Raw genomic sequence first — 15,719 nt, 5'->3', positions numbered from 1 at the left:
GAGTCACATATATAATCTTAAATATATGTGTAGATACATAAATGCATAAATCTCATGTGTGATAACCAAAACTAAGAATAAACTCAATAAGAAAGGAGATGTGGGTCTAGGGGCACCTGGGTGCGTCAGTTGGTTGAGCATCTGACTTTGGCTCAGGTCATGACCTCATAGTTCCCAAGTTTGAGACCTGCATTGTGCTCTCTGCTGTCAGTGCAGAGCCTGCTTCAGATCCTCTGTCCCCTGCCTCTGTGCCCCTTCCCCACTCAAGTGCATGCTTGTTCTCGCTCTCTCTCTCTCTTTTAAAAATAAATAAACATTTAAAAGATTTTTAAAGAAAGAAAGGTGTGGGTCTATATGAAAAAAAAACTATAAATCTTTAGTAAGGGAGGTGAAATAACAATTGAATAAATGTCATTTCTGAAATATGTCAATTCCAAATTGATAATACAAATTTAAAATGGTGAGATCTATCTGGAAGAATAATTGGGCAAAAATAGCCAGCAAATTGCTGCTGCTGCTGTTGTTGTTGTTGTTGTTTAAATTGGAGGGTTGAGAGTATAGAAGGCAGCAAAATGACTGTAGAAAAATGTGCCAAGAAAATAAACAGGTATCTCACTAAAGAAGAAATAGAAATGGCCAATCCAATAAAAATGTGAAAAAGATTCTCAGTATGTGAAAAAGTATTCAGCCATATTTTGCCAAATAATTTATGATTCCAAATGATCATTCATCTAATTGGCAAAGATAAAATTCTGTATTCTTGTCCTGCTGGTCAGGAAGTGTAAATTAGCTTGCACTTTCTAAGTGGCATATCCCTTAGCTGAGCACTTGCACTTAATCCAGTAAAGAAGAGGATTCTAATTAAACTTGGTATGTTGACCATACCTACTTATTGCTCTCACCTCTTGGAGCCAAAATGATAGTAAAAGAATAAAAACGATATTCCTGAAGACAAGGAGAATAATAGAAATGAACTCCAGCATGATTTTGGAAGCTGGAAAGAAGTATACAAGTTATCACCAATTTAACAAGCTTGAGAGAGCCAAAATCTGTGTGGGCAGTGGGTGAAGCCCAGAAGCAGGTCTTACTTGTACAGGAGAACCTTCAAAAAGCTCGGGAATTAGGGAGCTAGGACCCTCTGAATATCAGAGTGGAGGTGGGATTGAGAACAGGATTGATTACAGGTCTGTTTAAGAAATGGTTTCCGATTCTGTGTCTCCCTCTCTCTCTGCCCCTCCCCCGTTCATGCTCTGTCTCTCTCTGTCCCAAAAATAAATAAACGTTGAAAAAAAATTTAAAAAAAAAAAAAAAAAAAAAAAAAAGAAATGAATTAATCTCCAAATCCCTGTCTTAACACATGTAGAAAACTAGGGATTTAGTGGTTTGCAAGGTTGGACTTGAGACTGGACTTGGGGACACTGAACCCAGCTGAGGGACGTGGGTACATACTGAAAACAAGGGGATTAAGTGACAGTCTACAGTGAATGATTCTTTTTCCACCGGACTCTTCAAACGCTGGCACCCTGGCCTATACCTCCCAGGCCAGGAAGAAGATCCACTGATAGTGACCGTTTGAAACCTTCCTGAATGGAACAACTCAGGCAGCTTCCTACAGTGAAACCCACCAATTGACAAAGCCCTACTTACACAGAGCTCCCAATTAGCTTTTTTCTTTTTACATACAGTAAAATGCACAGATCATAAAAGTACAGTTCGAGTTTTGACAAAAACAGGCAGTTGTGTAACCAATACTGCAACTGAGATACAGAAATCATTTTTGTCATCCCAGAAAGTCCTTTCTCCCCAATATAATCTGACTATTAAAAGCCACCACCATTCAGACCTCTGTGGCTCTCATCATGAATTAGTTTGCCTGTTCTTGAATTTCAAATAAAGGCGACCATGTAGTGCATACTATTTTTGTGTCTGGCTTCTTTCAACTTAATGCTTTTGAGATTCATCCGTGTTGTTGCATCAGCCAGTAGCTGTTTTGTGGTTGCCGAGTGGTATTTCATTGAATGAATATACCATGATTTGCTTTCCATTCTTCTGTTGATGGATATTTGGGTTACATATGGATGTGGTCGGTATGAATTAAACTGTTATAAACAACGTTGTATGTCTTTTTGTGGTAAATATATGTTTTCATTTGAGGGGGAGGGTAAGTACCTGGGAGTAGAGTTATCAAGTCATATGGTAAGTGAATTTCCACTTTATAAGAATCTGTCAGACCGTTTTCCAAAGTGGTTGTGCCACTGTCACCACTAAGGTATAGGACTTGTAGTTGTTCCATATTCTTGCTATATATTTGGGGTTTTCTGTCTTTTTAATTTTTGCTTTCCCAGAGATACGAAATACTGTTTCATTGTGGTGTTAATTTGCATTTTCCTGACGACTAATGATGTTGAGCGCCTTTTCTTGTACATGGCTGTTTATATATCTTTTCTTATGAAGTATCTGTTGGAAGTTTTTGCCCATTTAAGAAATTATATTGTTTTTATTATTGATTAGTAGGAGTTCATTATATATCTTGGACACAAATTCTTTTTTTTTTTAATGTTTATTTATTTTGAGAGGACACAAGTTCTTTTTAAAAAATGTTTATTTATTATAAATAAAATTTATTTATTTGGGGGAAGGGCAGAGAGAGGAAGAGAGAGAATTCCAAGCAGGCTCCAGGCTCAACGTGGAACCTGATGTGGGGCTTGATTCCATGGCCTGGGACCATGACCTGAGCTGAAATCAAGAGTCGGAGGCTTAACCGACTGAGCCCCCCAGGCGCCGCTCTTAGACACAAGTTCTTTGTCCTTTGTCCTTTGGCATGCCTGTGTTCATATATGATGAATATAGTGAATATTTACCCACAGCCTGTGGCTTATCTTTTCATTCTCTTAATAGTGTCTTTTTATGAGCAGAAATTTTTAATTTTGAAGAAGTCCAATTTATAAATTTGTTTTCTTTTATAATATTTTTTTTGTGTCCACTCTAAGAAATCTTTGTCCACCCCAAGATTTGAAGGTACTTTCTTTTTTCCTGGAAGCTTTTACATTTGGGTATATGGGCAATCTTGAATTTTCATGTATAGCATAAGGTAAATTAAGGCATTATTTTCCCCCTACATATTTAACTAGTTCTCTTGCCACAATTTCTTGAAACCAATTAGCTTTTTAATTATGCTTTCTCTTTTGGGGTGTATGGGTGGCTCGGTTGGGCGTCCGACTTCGACTCAGGTCATGATCTCGCGGTCCATGAGTTCAAGCCCCACGTCGGGCTCTGTGCTGACAGCTCAGGGCCTGGAGCCTGCTTCAGATTCTGTGTCTCCCTCTCTCTCTCTCCTTCAAAAATTAACATTTAAAAAACATTTTTTTTAAATAAATAAATGCTTTTTCTTTTAAAATGCATGGAGAACCAAGAAGAGTTTTGAAGGCAAAGACAAAAAATAAAAGAGAAAAAGAAAAAAAAAAGTATTTGAAGGAAACAACAACCAATAAACAAACAAATCTTTAGGCCCAAACCCAAATATAATTGATATCTTGGAGAGAAGAGAGTAAATAAATATTGCTTCCATGAGAAAAGAACAGGTGGCTATAACAAAGAATATTTAAAGAAGAAAGGAAAGGGGTTCTTAGAAATTAGAAATATAATAGAAATAATATTTAGCAAAATCACTGGAAGATAAAGTTGGAAAAAATCTGCCATAAAGTTAAAAAATAAAATTAAATTTAAAAAGGCCAAATAGGACAGAACAATTAGAAGGTCATTTTACATAGTCACCATCAAAATAATAGAAAGTCCAGAAAGAGATAACGTAGAAAATAAGATTATCAGAGGAGTAATCCAAGAAAATGTTTTAGAACTCAAGGACACAAGTTCCTAGATTGAGACCCTACAGAATGCTGAGTACACTAGGTGAGAAAAGACCTATGCCAAGGCCCATAGTGGTCACATTTTAGAATACATGTAACGGAGTAGATTCTAAAAAGCGTTAGGAAATAACGCATTAGGAATCAGAATAATATCAGACTGCTCAACAGTGACACTGTAGAACTAGAAGACAGTGAAGCAAAGTCTTTTAACATTCTGGGGGAAGAGGGTGATGGGAGCGATGTCAGCCTACAAAAGTCTGTATTCAGCCAGCCATACTTTAAAATAAAGATGACAAAGAGGCAGGATTTCAAAAGGTTTGCCTCCCATGTACCCCTTCTCAGGAAACTCTTAGGTGCTGTTCCAAAAGAGAGGAAGTAAATAACACCAACAAAAGAAGGAGCTCCGGAATTCTTCCAACAAACACAGAATACCTACTGTGTGCTGTGTCCATCTAAGATGGGTATAGAACACTGAAGAAAACAGAGGCCGTGCCCATATGGAGCTGAGTAGGAAGAGGTTAGCCATAAATACTTTAATGTATCTGGAATTAACAAGTGCTATGAAGAAAAATAAAGAAGGGGAAAAGAGAGAGAGTGACAGCCAGAGATGGTGGTGGGGGTTACAGTTTTAAGTGGTGGAATGCAGTTTTAAGTGGGTGGGGGTTGCAGTTTTAAGTGGCAGGTCAGGAAGGGTTTTTGATGAGCAACCAGCCAAGGATGGATCAGGAGAATGAAGGGCTCTATATTTGTTGTTAATCTGAAATTCAAATTTAGCTGAGCATCTTGTACTTTAGCTGGTGTTCCTGTCCAGGAGGCATGTCACTAAAGAAAAATATAAAATTGATAGATTACCTAATGTGTTTGAATATTCTTCCAGTGGAGAATTTTGAGATCAGTTGGTGATAAGTACATAGAAAACAAAGCAGAGGGTGAGACAATTATAAATTCAAGGGAAAGTCAAAGGATGTAAAAGAAAGGAAATGTAATAAGTCGTGGCCCTCAGTCGTAAGTAATTTTCACTGAGTCCAGTTTACTGAAGGAAGAGGAAATATGTGTACATTTAGGAAAAGTGTACAAGGATTAAAACTTCATCTTGCGTAGTAGGAACTCAGTAATATCTAAAGCTGAAAAATCAAGAAATAACACTTTAAAAAAGTTTCTTTTTTGAAAAGTGTTTCTTTTCTTGAAAAGTGTTTCTTTTTGAAAAGTGTTTCTTTTCTTGAAAAATCAAGAAATACCGTGATTAGAAATTTGTGGGCAAATAACTGAACAAACAACACCACCAGCACCAAAACAGCTACAAGAGTTGGAAGTGCTGGGTATATGTCCCAAAGGATTGAAAGCAGGGTTTTCATGCACGTTCATAGTAGCATCATTTACGCAGCCCAAAGGTGGAAGCAGCCCAGCTGTCCATCATGGATGGATGGGTGAACAAAGAGTGGTATAGACATCACATACACACCGGGGACTATTACTCAGCCTTGAGAAAGAAGGGAATTCTGACACATGCCACACTGTGGATGAACCTTCAAGATACCGTGTTCAGTGAAATAAGCCAGTCACAAAGATACTACTGTTGTGTGGTTCCACTTACATGAAGTTCCGAGAACAGTCAAATTCATTGAGAAAGTAGAATGGTGATTGCCAGGGGCTGGTGCTGAGGAGGAATGGGGAGTTACTGTATTTGATGGGTACAGAGTTTAAGTTTGGGAAGATTAAGAAGTTCTGGAGGTGGATGGTGGTGATGGTTGCATCACAATGTGACTGTACTTACTGCCACGAACTGTACGCTTAAAAATGTTAAAATGGTAAGTTACGTATATATTACCGTATATGTGGTGCAAAATCACATGGATGTCACTACACTAAAAAGAAACTTGCAAGTGGTTACCTCAAGAGAATGGGAATCAGGGATGGGGAAGAGGAGACAACTGCTTTTCACGATACGTTTTATAGAGTTAATTGTTAAAACTACATAGATGGGTGACTTTGGTTTAAAAAACAGTTGCTGATTTATGCAAATACGTATGTGTGAAAAAATGCTTATCATAGGAAAGAACTGGAAGCAGCCTGTAATAACTACCAGTGGGTATTAGGTCAATAAATTATGCTATATCTATACAGTGGAACACAACCCAGCTTTCAAAATGGTATTTGAAATCAAAGAAATACGTTCACAGTATATTACATGGGGGAGTGAGGGGAATAATGGTCTCAGCAAAGCTTATGTTGAGTCTTAGGAGTGTTATGATTTGGTCTTTGTTTTTTACATGATCGAACTGAATGGTTTTTGTTTTCTAAAATGTTTTTGTGGCTGATTATTTAGTCAGGTATATATGGTGGTCTTGTCATAAAAACACTCTGAATTTAATTCTTAAAGGAGGAAAATGGCAAACCAGTTAAATCTCAGGGAATTCCTACTGTGTGTCCAGTTTCACGATCCTCAAATGAAGCAACTTCCCCATATCATTCCCGACGAAAGATGAGGAAACTTCGAGATCATAATGTCCGAACTCCTTCTAATCTAGACATCCTAGAGCTCCATACAAGGGAGGTCCTCAGAAGGTTAGAGATGTGTCCGTGGGAAGAGGCAAGTATTATGTTTCATTGTTACAGAAAGAGACTTGGCTGTTCCTGCAAGTTCTTTAGAAGGGTCATAAAAAGAAGAGTGTGGCCATTCTTGTTTTCTCATCTTTGCTTAGTGTTGTAGGGGTCAACAGTACTGATGCTTACGACAGGGAACAGGCTTCATTCAGCTTTGTAGGCATCGGTGTAGAAGTAGGATGAATAGATCTCATTTATCTACAGACATGTTTATTGAGTGTTTACCAAATGCCCTGTGCTCTTCTAGGCTCTGAAAAAGATACTGGAGTGAGCGAAGCTTAAGTGTCTGCTATTGTGTGGCTTCCATCCTAGCTCAAGTTGGAAGGATGGAACATGAGGCGTATACTAAAATGTTGTAATTTCAGATAACAAGCATTATAAAGGAAGCCAGAACAGTAGAGCAAGAGAATAAAGGGCCTGGTGCGTGGCTGGCTACTTTAGCTGGGGCCGTCAGAGGGCCTCTCAGGTGGGGTGGCATTTGAGCTGACAAACACTGGAAGAAGTCAGGTGGATACAAGGATTTGAGGAAACAGAGGGAAAAGCAATTGCAGAAAGCCTATCCCTGACTCAACAGCACCAGCATGGGGGACTGTTGGACAGGAAGACGGTCAGAATAAACCCAGAGAAACTGTCAGAGAAATGCTGGCATAATGGACAAAGGGGAGAGGGCGGACCTTTGTAAAACATGGTAATGAGTTTGTGATGAGATGCAGATCACCCATCAATTTACATCTTAAGTAAAGGATAGGAATAATTTAAAATGAATAAGAAAGAAGTACTTCTGACTTAAAATATTTAAAGAAGTTCCGTAGGAATTGTAACAGATATTTTACATTTTTATGTAATTGTATTGATACTATTTTAAGCTTTTGTTCTAAACCTTTTTAACCGATAGCCCTCTGGAAAAGACGTAGCTTATTATGAAAGGTTCTATTTATTACTAAAGAAAAAAATCACCACCAATAGGAAATACTCTCTATTAAAAACCAGCTACTGTTGTTCTTTTATGTCACACAGTGGCCTTTGTCCCTCGTGATGGCAGGGTGGTGGTCTGTGAGTTGCTGATGGTGCCTCTTGGGAAGACTAGAGATTAGGTCAAGGATAGGATGACTGGGAGGGACTAGTGCTTCGCAGGAAGAAGCAAGGAAATGAGAATTAAAATACATTAAGGCACTGCTTTTCTAGCTTCTCAGCTTTCCGCAAGAGTGAAATGTCTTTAAATTCACTTTATGTAAATTTTACATTCTGCTTTATAGAATGTGTTTTATTGTCAATGGCCCTACAGAAAGATAAACCATATTTATGCTTTGGTTTTAGGAACCACATAGCTTTAGTGCCACACGTTGTGTATCCCCTGGCCTAGGGGGCTGTCTAGCACAGTTTGGGATTCAGGGCCATGGAGGAAGGTAGCAGTATACTGCATTTCTTTTGTCAGGCCGGCATGTTTGAGGGCAGATGCTAAGTTCAATTCTGTTTTTATACTTTAAGGACATCTTGAGCTCTAAACTGAATGGAAAATTTAACAAACATCTCCAGCCATCTTCCACGGTACCTGAATGGAGAGCAAAAGATAATGATCTACGATTATTGCTGACAAATGGAAGGATAATTAAGTATGTAAAGTAGATCACAGTGTCATACAGATGAGTTTTCAGTGGATTCCCTGTGTTCATTTAATCCCTAGTCCATATTATTGCACGTCTGACTCAAATACAGGGAAAGCATCTCGGTTTTCCACTCCGACTGTAAATTAGGGGAGAGGGTATACTATTTGGCTGCATCGTTGCACTGTTTTGTGACTTGGTCACTTTTCCCTCCATGTACAGGGATGAGAGACAGCCCTTTGCAGATCCAAGTCTTTATACAGCAGATAGTGAAAATGAAGAGGACAAGAGAAGGACAAAAAAGGCCAAAATGAAGATGGAAGAGAGTTCAGGAATAGAGGGGGTGGAGAATGAAGAATCTCAAAAACCACTTAACAGTATGTTTGTTTTAATGGTCGCTTTAAAGGTCTGCTTATTACCAATGTGATAATGTGTAAAGTATCTTGCTAACTTTAAGATTCTTAAATTCGTGGCAGGATTGAAAATTGTCGTGTCCCTAATACTCTTTTGAGAAATCTGAAGTGTTTCCGAGTAGTTTGTCCATCGGGGAAATGTGGGTGCGGATGCCAAGTGAGGTGTAATGCACAGGGAAGGCATTTTTAGTGACAAGGATACGTGCTGGTCAGTGACACCTTTGTCTAGTGACAGTTTTTAGCAAGAGTCACATGAAAGCCTGTGCGTTTTATGGTCCTCTACTCCAAATAATAAAATAGTCACCAGTTTAATACAGCCTCATAAATAATTTTAGCTAACATGTATATGGTTTTCAGAATTAGGAGGCAGTACAGTTGGCTGGTCTGAAGCTGTTAGTAATCCATATATTGTTTTATTTGATTGCCTGTTGACAGGACGACCTCTGCTTGGTTATTGTCAGCATGACAAATAGTAACACTTCCTCCTTCTTGAGATCGTTCTTGTTTGAATGAAGTCTTCATTTCTTAGCATTTTTCAGAGCCTCTGTGTACGCTTCTATTTTAAAAAGTAGTTAAGTATTTTGATAATGACAAGAAAAATTAACATCAAGTCCGTTTTGGATACGTCAGTTCCTGCTAATTCCAAGTAAATTTGGTGTGGCTGTGCATGTGTTCACACGCCAGGGGGAAGGCAGCTCATCGGTGGGATTAGCAGACAGTTGTTATGTGGTGATGCCACGTGGGAGAGAAGGGCAGTGGCAAAGCCTGGTTTTCACACTTCTTGAATTCGCCATCCATGTGGATGCTTTTTCGGTTTAGGAGAGTTATCTTTTTGTTTTTTGTTGAGTGAAAGAATGCAAAAGGGAAAGTGAAAAGCATCTTGTAGCTAATTTTAGCGTCGGAGGTTTTTTTCTGGAAAGAAATACAAAATTTCCACGCAAATGAGGACTATATCATCATGTTCAGTAAATGCCACAAACGTTTTAAGAGTACAGTTCAGTCTGTATCATGGTCAATTAGGGAGAGAGTCTCTGGGGGAAGAAAGAAATGAACAAAATGAAAGCAGTGGAAAAGGGGAGAGCGGGGCAGTCGAGATAGACCTGGAGGCTGGACCAACTTCAGGTACCACCTTGCTCATAAGCTTCCACTGACTTTCCTTTTTCCCTCTTCCTTTTCCTTTGTAGGGTTTTTTACAAGTGTGAAATCAGAACTCAGGAATCGATCATCAGAATATTCTGATATTTCTGATTCAGAAGACTCTGGACCTGACTGCACTGCACTGGTATGCCCAAACCCCTGTGACTACTGCAATCTTTGATGGAAAGATGAACACCTACTTTCCTTCACCTACGAGGAAAGTAAATGACAGCTTTTCCCAAAGCCTGTCTCCGTGACCTTTGTGGCACCCGGTCTTCCCTGTAATGGTGATTACACACATGCACGTGCACACATACCCCCAGTCACAGACTGTTTACATTTGATAAATGTGGCTTTTGTCTCGTTTTAGAAAGGGTGGGTGGAAATACTGTTCTTATATTTCTCATAGGTTATGTTTCATTTTACTTTAAAGAAATCCTGTACTGTATGTTTTTGTACTAAGGAGTTACGTACTGTAATTGCTAGAAACTTTAGCTGTCATATGAAATACAGAAATAATTCCATGATAATTAAGATTCTGACTTTGCCTAGACTGAAAGTGTTTTTGGTTCGTACAGACTTACTCAGATTTCTTACATTATTTGCTTCCATTTAATTATTTATTATCTCAGAAAAATAATTTTACCACTGAAGAGTCTGAAAGTTCAGGTGATGAAAAGAAACAAGAAATAACATCAAACTTCAAGGAGGACTCTACTGTGATGAGGAACTTTGTTCAAAAGGGCCAGAAGCCATCTAGGAATGAAATTCCAGTTAAAAGGTAGGCTTGGGGTGCCTGGGTGGCTCAGTCGGTTAAGTGTCTGACTCTTGATTTCAGCTCAGGTCATGATTTCACGGTCGTAGGATTGAATCCTGTGTCAGGTTCTGTGCTAGGCATGGAGCCTGCTTGAGATTCTCTCTCTCCCTCTCTCTCCCTCTCTCTCCCTCTCTCTCCCTCTCTCTCCCTCTCTCTCCCTCTCTCTCCCTCTCTCTCCCTCTCTCTCCCTCTCTCTCCCTCTCTCTCTGCCCCTCCCCTGTTCATGTGTATGTGTGCTCTCTCTCAAAAAAAAGTTAGGCTTATTGATGGTAGTAGTGTTATTACATTGTGATATAAATTATATGAAAACATTTTTTTAAATTTTACCAAAAAGTGTCAAAAGAATAAATAAACTCTTGTCCTTTTACTTACCTTCTCTTTAGGGAATGTCCTACCTCGACGAGCACAGAGGAAGAAGCGATTCAGGGCATGCTGTCTATGGCAGGGTTGCACTATTCCACATGTTTACAAAGGCAGATACAAAGCACAGACTGCAATGGTGAAAGAGACTCTCTCCAGGATCCCAGCGGCTGCCACAGCAGTAACCATGAGGTCAGACAGGTGTATCGCTGTGATAAACCAGTGGAATGTGGTAAGAAACATAAATTAGTCTCTAAAATGTAACATGTCTCCCGCAACTAATAGCTCTGTAATCCTAGCTGCAGTTAAAGATTATGAATAAGAACTGTTGAGGGGCGCCTGGGTGGCGCAGTCGGTTAAGCGTCCGACTTCAGCCAGGTCACGATCTCGCGGTCCGTGAGTTCGAGCCCCGCGTCAGGCTCTGGGCTGATGGCTCAGAGCCTGGAGCCTGTTTCCGATTCTGTGTCTCCCTCTCTCTCTGCCCCTCCCCCGTTCATGCTCTGTCTCTCTCTGTCCCAAAAATAAATAAACGTTGAAAAAAAATTAAAAAAAAAAAAAAGAACTGTTGATCGGACATCTTTAGTTGGAGATGGTGTTACGCTTATTGGCCAAAAAATACATAATGTTGATGTATACAAGATGCAAGTATAAGAACTCAAAATGTAAATTAATGGCTGGAGAATCATGTTCACTGGCATAATCCTACCAGTTCTGTTGCAAGATAGTTAGTACTGCTTCCCTTTCCTAAGCTGTTCAGAGTGGAAAGAATGTTGAGGCATCTCACATGGTCTGCTAGGCTTGAACCATCAACCCTCTTTCCTTTCATGGGAGGGGAAACAAGTTTTGATCTCTTTCTGGTTGAGAATATTCTCTCTCCTACTTGAAAAAGAAGTACTGGGGAAGAGAAGACTCAGTGACAGTATTAGTGATGTCATGTAGTGTTTTTGTTCTCTGTGCCTTGGGGGAAGATTTTGTCTACCGAAAGTCTGAGGAAGACGGGTGGAGAAGACGGTACCACATTAAAACGAAATTCTTGTTGTAGAAATTGTGTTCATTCCCACCTAGTTGTGTGAATTGTCTGCCAGATACTTGACATCCATTTCATTTAGTCCTTGAAACAACATTTTGGTGTATGTAATAACGCTTTTATAGGAGGAGGCAAGAAGACTTAATAAAGCTGAGTGAACTTGCCTGTACTTACAGTACTTACATAGCCATTATAGTATTACATAGCTATTATTTGTTGGTATTGGAATTTAAACCCAGGACTGTCTGATCTCAAACTCTGGGCTTATTGTAGAAGAGGAAACTGAGGTTTAGAGATAACTTGCCTGAAGATGCATTGGTAATGGAAAAACTCAGATTCAGGTCTGGGTTTATCTGTCTGTCCACACCATTGTGTCTCCTTGTAATTTCTCTGGTCCCTTGAAAAGAAGGCTTCTAGGAAAATACTGCGGAATTCAGGCAAACATATGCCTTTATTCTATATGGAAAAATATACCAGTTTTAGAGTATGTTGCATTTGGTTTCTCAACTCCAACAGATGGCCTTAGAATTTGACTCTAGATCTTGCAGCATCTGGCACAAAACCTGTCATAGAAAGACAGTCTTGGAGAGAATTGAAAGGTTTAATGTGTTAGATTGTGAGCTGGTGGCTGTTTTATTCTTGGGAGGGAAACAAGTGTGGTGAAAGTATGTGCATAAGTACCTAAAGGGTTAACATACTGTTTTTGTTTTTTGTTTTTTGTTTTTTTTTAATAAAATGTCCACCTAAATGTACTTTCACTTTTAAACATTAGGCGAATTTTGTTCATTACGATCAAGTCTGTACGGAGATGATTTAATTAAAACATCTCTTTAGGGTACCATGTCAAGACTGAAGATCAAGACTTGAGGAGTTCTTCCTGGAGAAAACAGTTGGATACCACTTCCAGATTTCATCTTCAGGTATGTGCCAGGCTTGAAACATCAAAAGGAGATTGAAGATTGTTATTAACTCTTTTTGCTTTCTATTTATTTTTTTTTATTTTTTACTGCAACCAGTAATCAACCGTTCAATCTGTAAAGGTAAAAAAATAATTTACAGTTAAATGCACATTTAACAGCTCTCCTCCTTACGGGTTTCCGATGTAACAGCTAATGCAAGCCATGTGGATATAATGTGATCTGGAAAAGAATAGTTGATATAAGGAAAGTTAAAAACTCCTGAAGCCAACACTTTTAAGTTATGTCTGGGTAGAGTGAAAGGGAAAAAAAGTACCATGAAGATCTCTTTTTAATCTCTGACAGTGTTTCTTGAACATTTTTAGATAGTAAATTTCTTTGAAATTTGATGACAGTTATAGATTCTCTTTCCAGAAAAATGTTCATCATAAATACTGATTTTTGCATAGAATTTTCTCACGGTTTGTGTCCCATCCTTACCCCAGACCATCCACTGACTCCAGATTAGGAGCCCCTGCTCTAAGAGAAGAGACACTTGATGTCTTGGGATCCCAGTGTATTATTGCTTATACCAAACAAAATGAACCCAAAATAGCTTTTTGAAAAGCCACAGCCTTACCAGTAGCACCATACAAGGAAAGTGATACGACCTTTTGCTGCAAACCTTGGAAAATGACAGAGGAAGAATCAAAATTCTCATGTGGCAGAGTTGAGTCCCCTAACCTTCCCAACGCCAAGCATACTCTGAGCAGTGGATTTTATGTGTGGTTTTTATTTTCTTCATTTGGCTTATCCACATTTTCTAAATAGCTATCGATTTTACAATAAGAAAAATAGCCAAGTTATTTTTTTAAGGCAAAGTTTCATAAGTACAAGTTCTTTTAATAGAAGAATATGCTCCAGAATCAAAGGTCAAGGAAGGAATCCTTTAACTATTAGTAATTCACTCATTCAGTGTATGATTTTATAGTACCTCATTGGTCATAAAATTTATAATTTGTTAGTATTATAGGATTCAATATTAAAAATAAGCTATTATTTGAATCTTTTGTTTTTTATATTTTTTTAATTTTAAAGAGAGAGCATGTGAGGGAGGGAAGGGGGGAGGGAGGGAAGGAAAGAGAATCTTAAGCAGGCTCCACACTCAGCACAGAGCCCAGTGTGGGGTTTGATTCCACGACCCTGGGATCATGACCTGAGCCAAAATCAAGAGTTGTACTCTCAACTAACTGAGCTACCCAGGCGCCCCTGAATCTAGCTGTTGTTTTTATTGTTGTCTTTGAAAATAAAGAAGTAAAGCACATAATTAGCAAGATCGCCTTAGAAAATATCAGATTTCTTTTGCCTGTAAGCTAGAGAGGTTTTATAGAGAGGCATGTCAAATCATAACAATTGTTTTCTCATCCTCAGGCAGATTTGTAAGACTAATTTAAAGCAAGTCTATGTTTAATGCTGTTTTTGAAACTTATTTGACCATTACGGAATCAGGAATTTATTTTATGTCATACACACATATACAACTGGTTTCATGAAACATCACATCAGATGTATGCTCTTTTCAAGTTTGTGTTTTCCTTTCCTTTTTTAATTCTGGTGATGACCCTTTCCATTGGTTTCAAGACCTACCAGTCAGTAGCACTGTTTGTTTTTCCTAATGGTTCACTCAGTGATCTTGAAGAGACTGAAGGAAGAATTGTTAGAGAAAAATCAGACTTGGGGCTCAGCATCCAGGGGCTTTTCTTAGCACACAACTTAAATACAGTGGAGATAAACTTAACAGAGGTTAGATTGTAAAAAAGATAGTGCGTTACACCATACATGGGAGCTGTGTTATGCTAAGGAAATGGTAGGTCCACATACCCCATCCCCGTGTTCCTTCCATGTCATATCATGGCACACGCACAGTGCCATGTTGCAGTATAATATACTTTATGTATTATATGTACTTATACAAATATATACATTTAGGAAAAGAGGTATTTATACACATAAATTATAAGTGGGGTGCCTGGGTGGCTCAGTCGGTTGAGTGACCGACTTCAGCTCAGATCATGATCTCACAGTTGGGAAGTTTGAAGCCCTCATCAGGATCACTGCTGTCAGCACAGAGCCTGCTTCCTATCCTCAGTCCTTCCCACCCTGCCTTCCTCCCCTACTCATGCGTGCTCGCGCACTCTCTCTCTCTCTGAAAAATGAATAAACATTTAAAAAATATAAGCTATGTATATATAAATTATAAATTATGTAAATAAAACTATATATGTGTGTATATATAAATATGTAAATAAAAAAGGTTTTTTTTGGACTTAAGTTACTGTGCAAACTTCAATACTTGAATCCCTTCGTGCTGTTTGGTTTTGGAGTGACATGGCCATCCTGAAGGGGTGGTCTTCTGTGGCTGCCACATTTTACAAAAACCGCAGTTCAGTAGTCTATTTCTTCTCTCTCTTGACTTGCTATTGAATAGAGAGGGTAAATACCTCACTTATCTTAAAGGACTCTAAAAATCCGGCCTTATTTCCTTCCTTTTTTAGGATCTTAGTAGAGGCCAGAAATGCATCAAAAAGGAAGGTTCATCCGAAATCATTCAGAAGGTACAAAGTAGAAATTCTGTGGACAGCAGTGGCTCAGGCCCTCAAAATGGAAAGTATACGCAGAATTCAAGCTTGATTTCAGGGGCGTGCCAGATAAATAATGGCAGTATAAGCCCAGAAAGGCCAGTTGGTGAAACTTCCTTTTCAGTGCCCCTTCACCCCACCAAGAGACCTGCATCAAATCCACCACCTATCAGCAACCAGGCAACAAAAGGTAGGCTGAGTATAATTTTGTGTGTGGCGGTGCTGGTGGCAGTTTCGATGGGCTCGTATAGTGGTTTGCCCTGCAGCTGCTGACAGCCTGATGCCTGAGGGATGGTGCGGTGATGGCAGCTTGCAGAGGTTGTTGTGCGAACAGAGATGCCCGTGGGAACAGAAGG

General features: G+C 39.0%; 1 protein-coding gene across 2 annotated transcripts in view; it reads left to right on the top strand.

Moving 5' to 3' along the window:
- The window catches only part of KDM7A (lysine demethylase 7A), an 84,432-nt gene that overhangs the window by 61,620 nt on the left and 7,093 nt on the right, over positions 1-15,719 (top strand). For both annotated transcript variants that reach the window (XM_047843332.1, XM_047843325.1), the window contains 8 exons: positions 6,247-6,456; positions 7,959-8,083; positions 8,297-8,451; positions 9,672-9,769; positions 10,257-10,405; positions 10,825-11,033; positions 12,663-12,748; positions 15,280-15,553. In XM_047843332.1, the coding sequence (XP_047699288.1) occupies positions 6,247-6,456; positions 7,959-8,083; positions 8,297-8,451; positions 9,672-9,769; positions 10,257-10,405; positions 10,825-11,033; positions 12,663-12,748; positions 15,280-15,553 (1,306 nt within the window). The remainder of the gene's footprint in view (positions 1-6,246; positions 6,457-7,958; positions 8,084-8,296; positions 8,452-9,671; positions 9,770-10,256; positions 10,406-10,824; positions 11,034-12,662; positions 12,749-15,279; positions 15,554-15,719) is intronic.

Source organism: Prionailurus viverrinus, chromosome A2 (assembly GCF_022837055.1).
Source record: "Prionailurus viverrinus isolate Anna chromosome A2, UM_Priviv_1.0, whole genome shotgun sequence".
In the NCBI taxonomy this organism is placed as follows: Eukaryota; Metazoa; Chordata; class Mammalia; order Carnivora; family Felidae; genus Prionailurus; species Prionailurus viverrinus.
The sequence above is the reverse complement of the archived record's forward strand: the minus strand, read 5'-3'. Positions and strand labels throughout refer to the sequence as shown.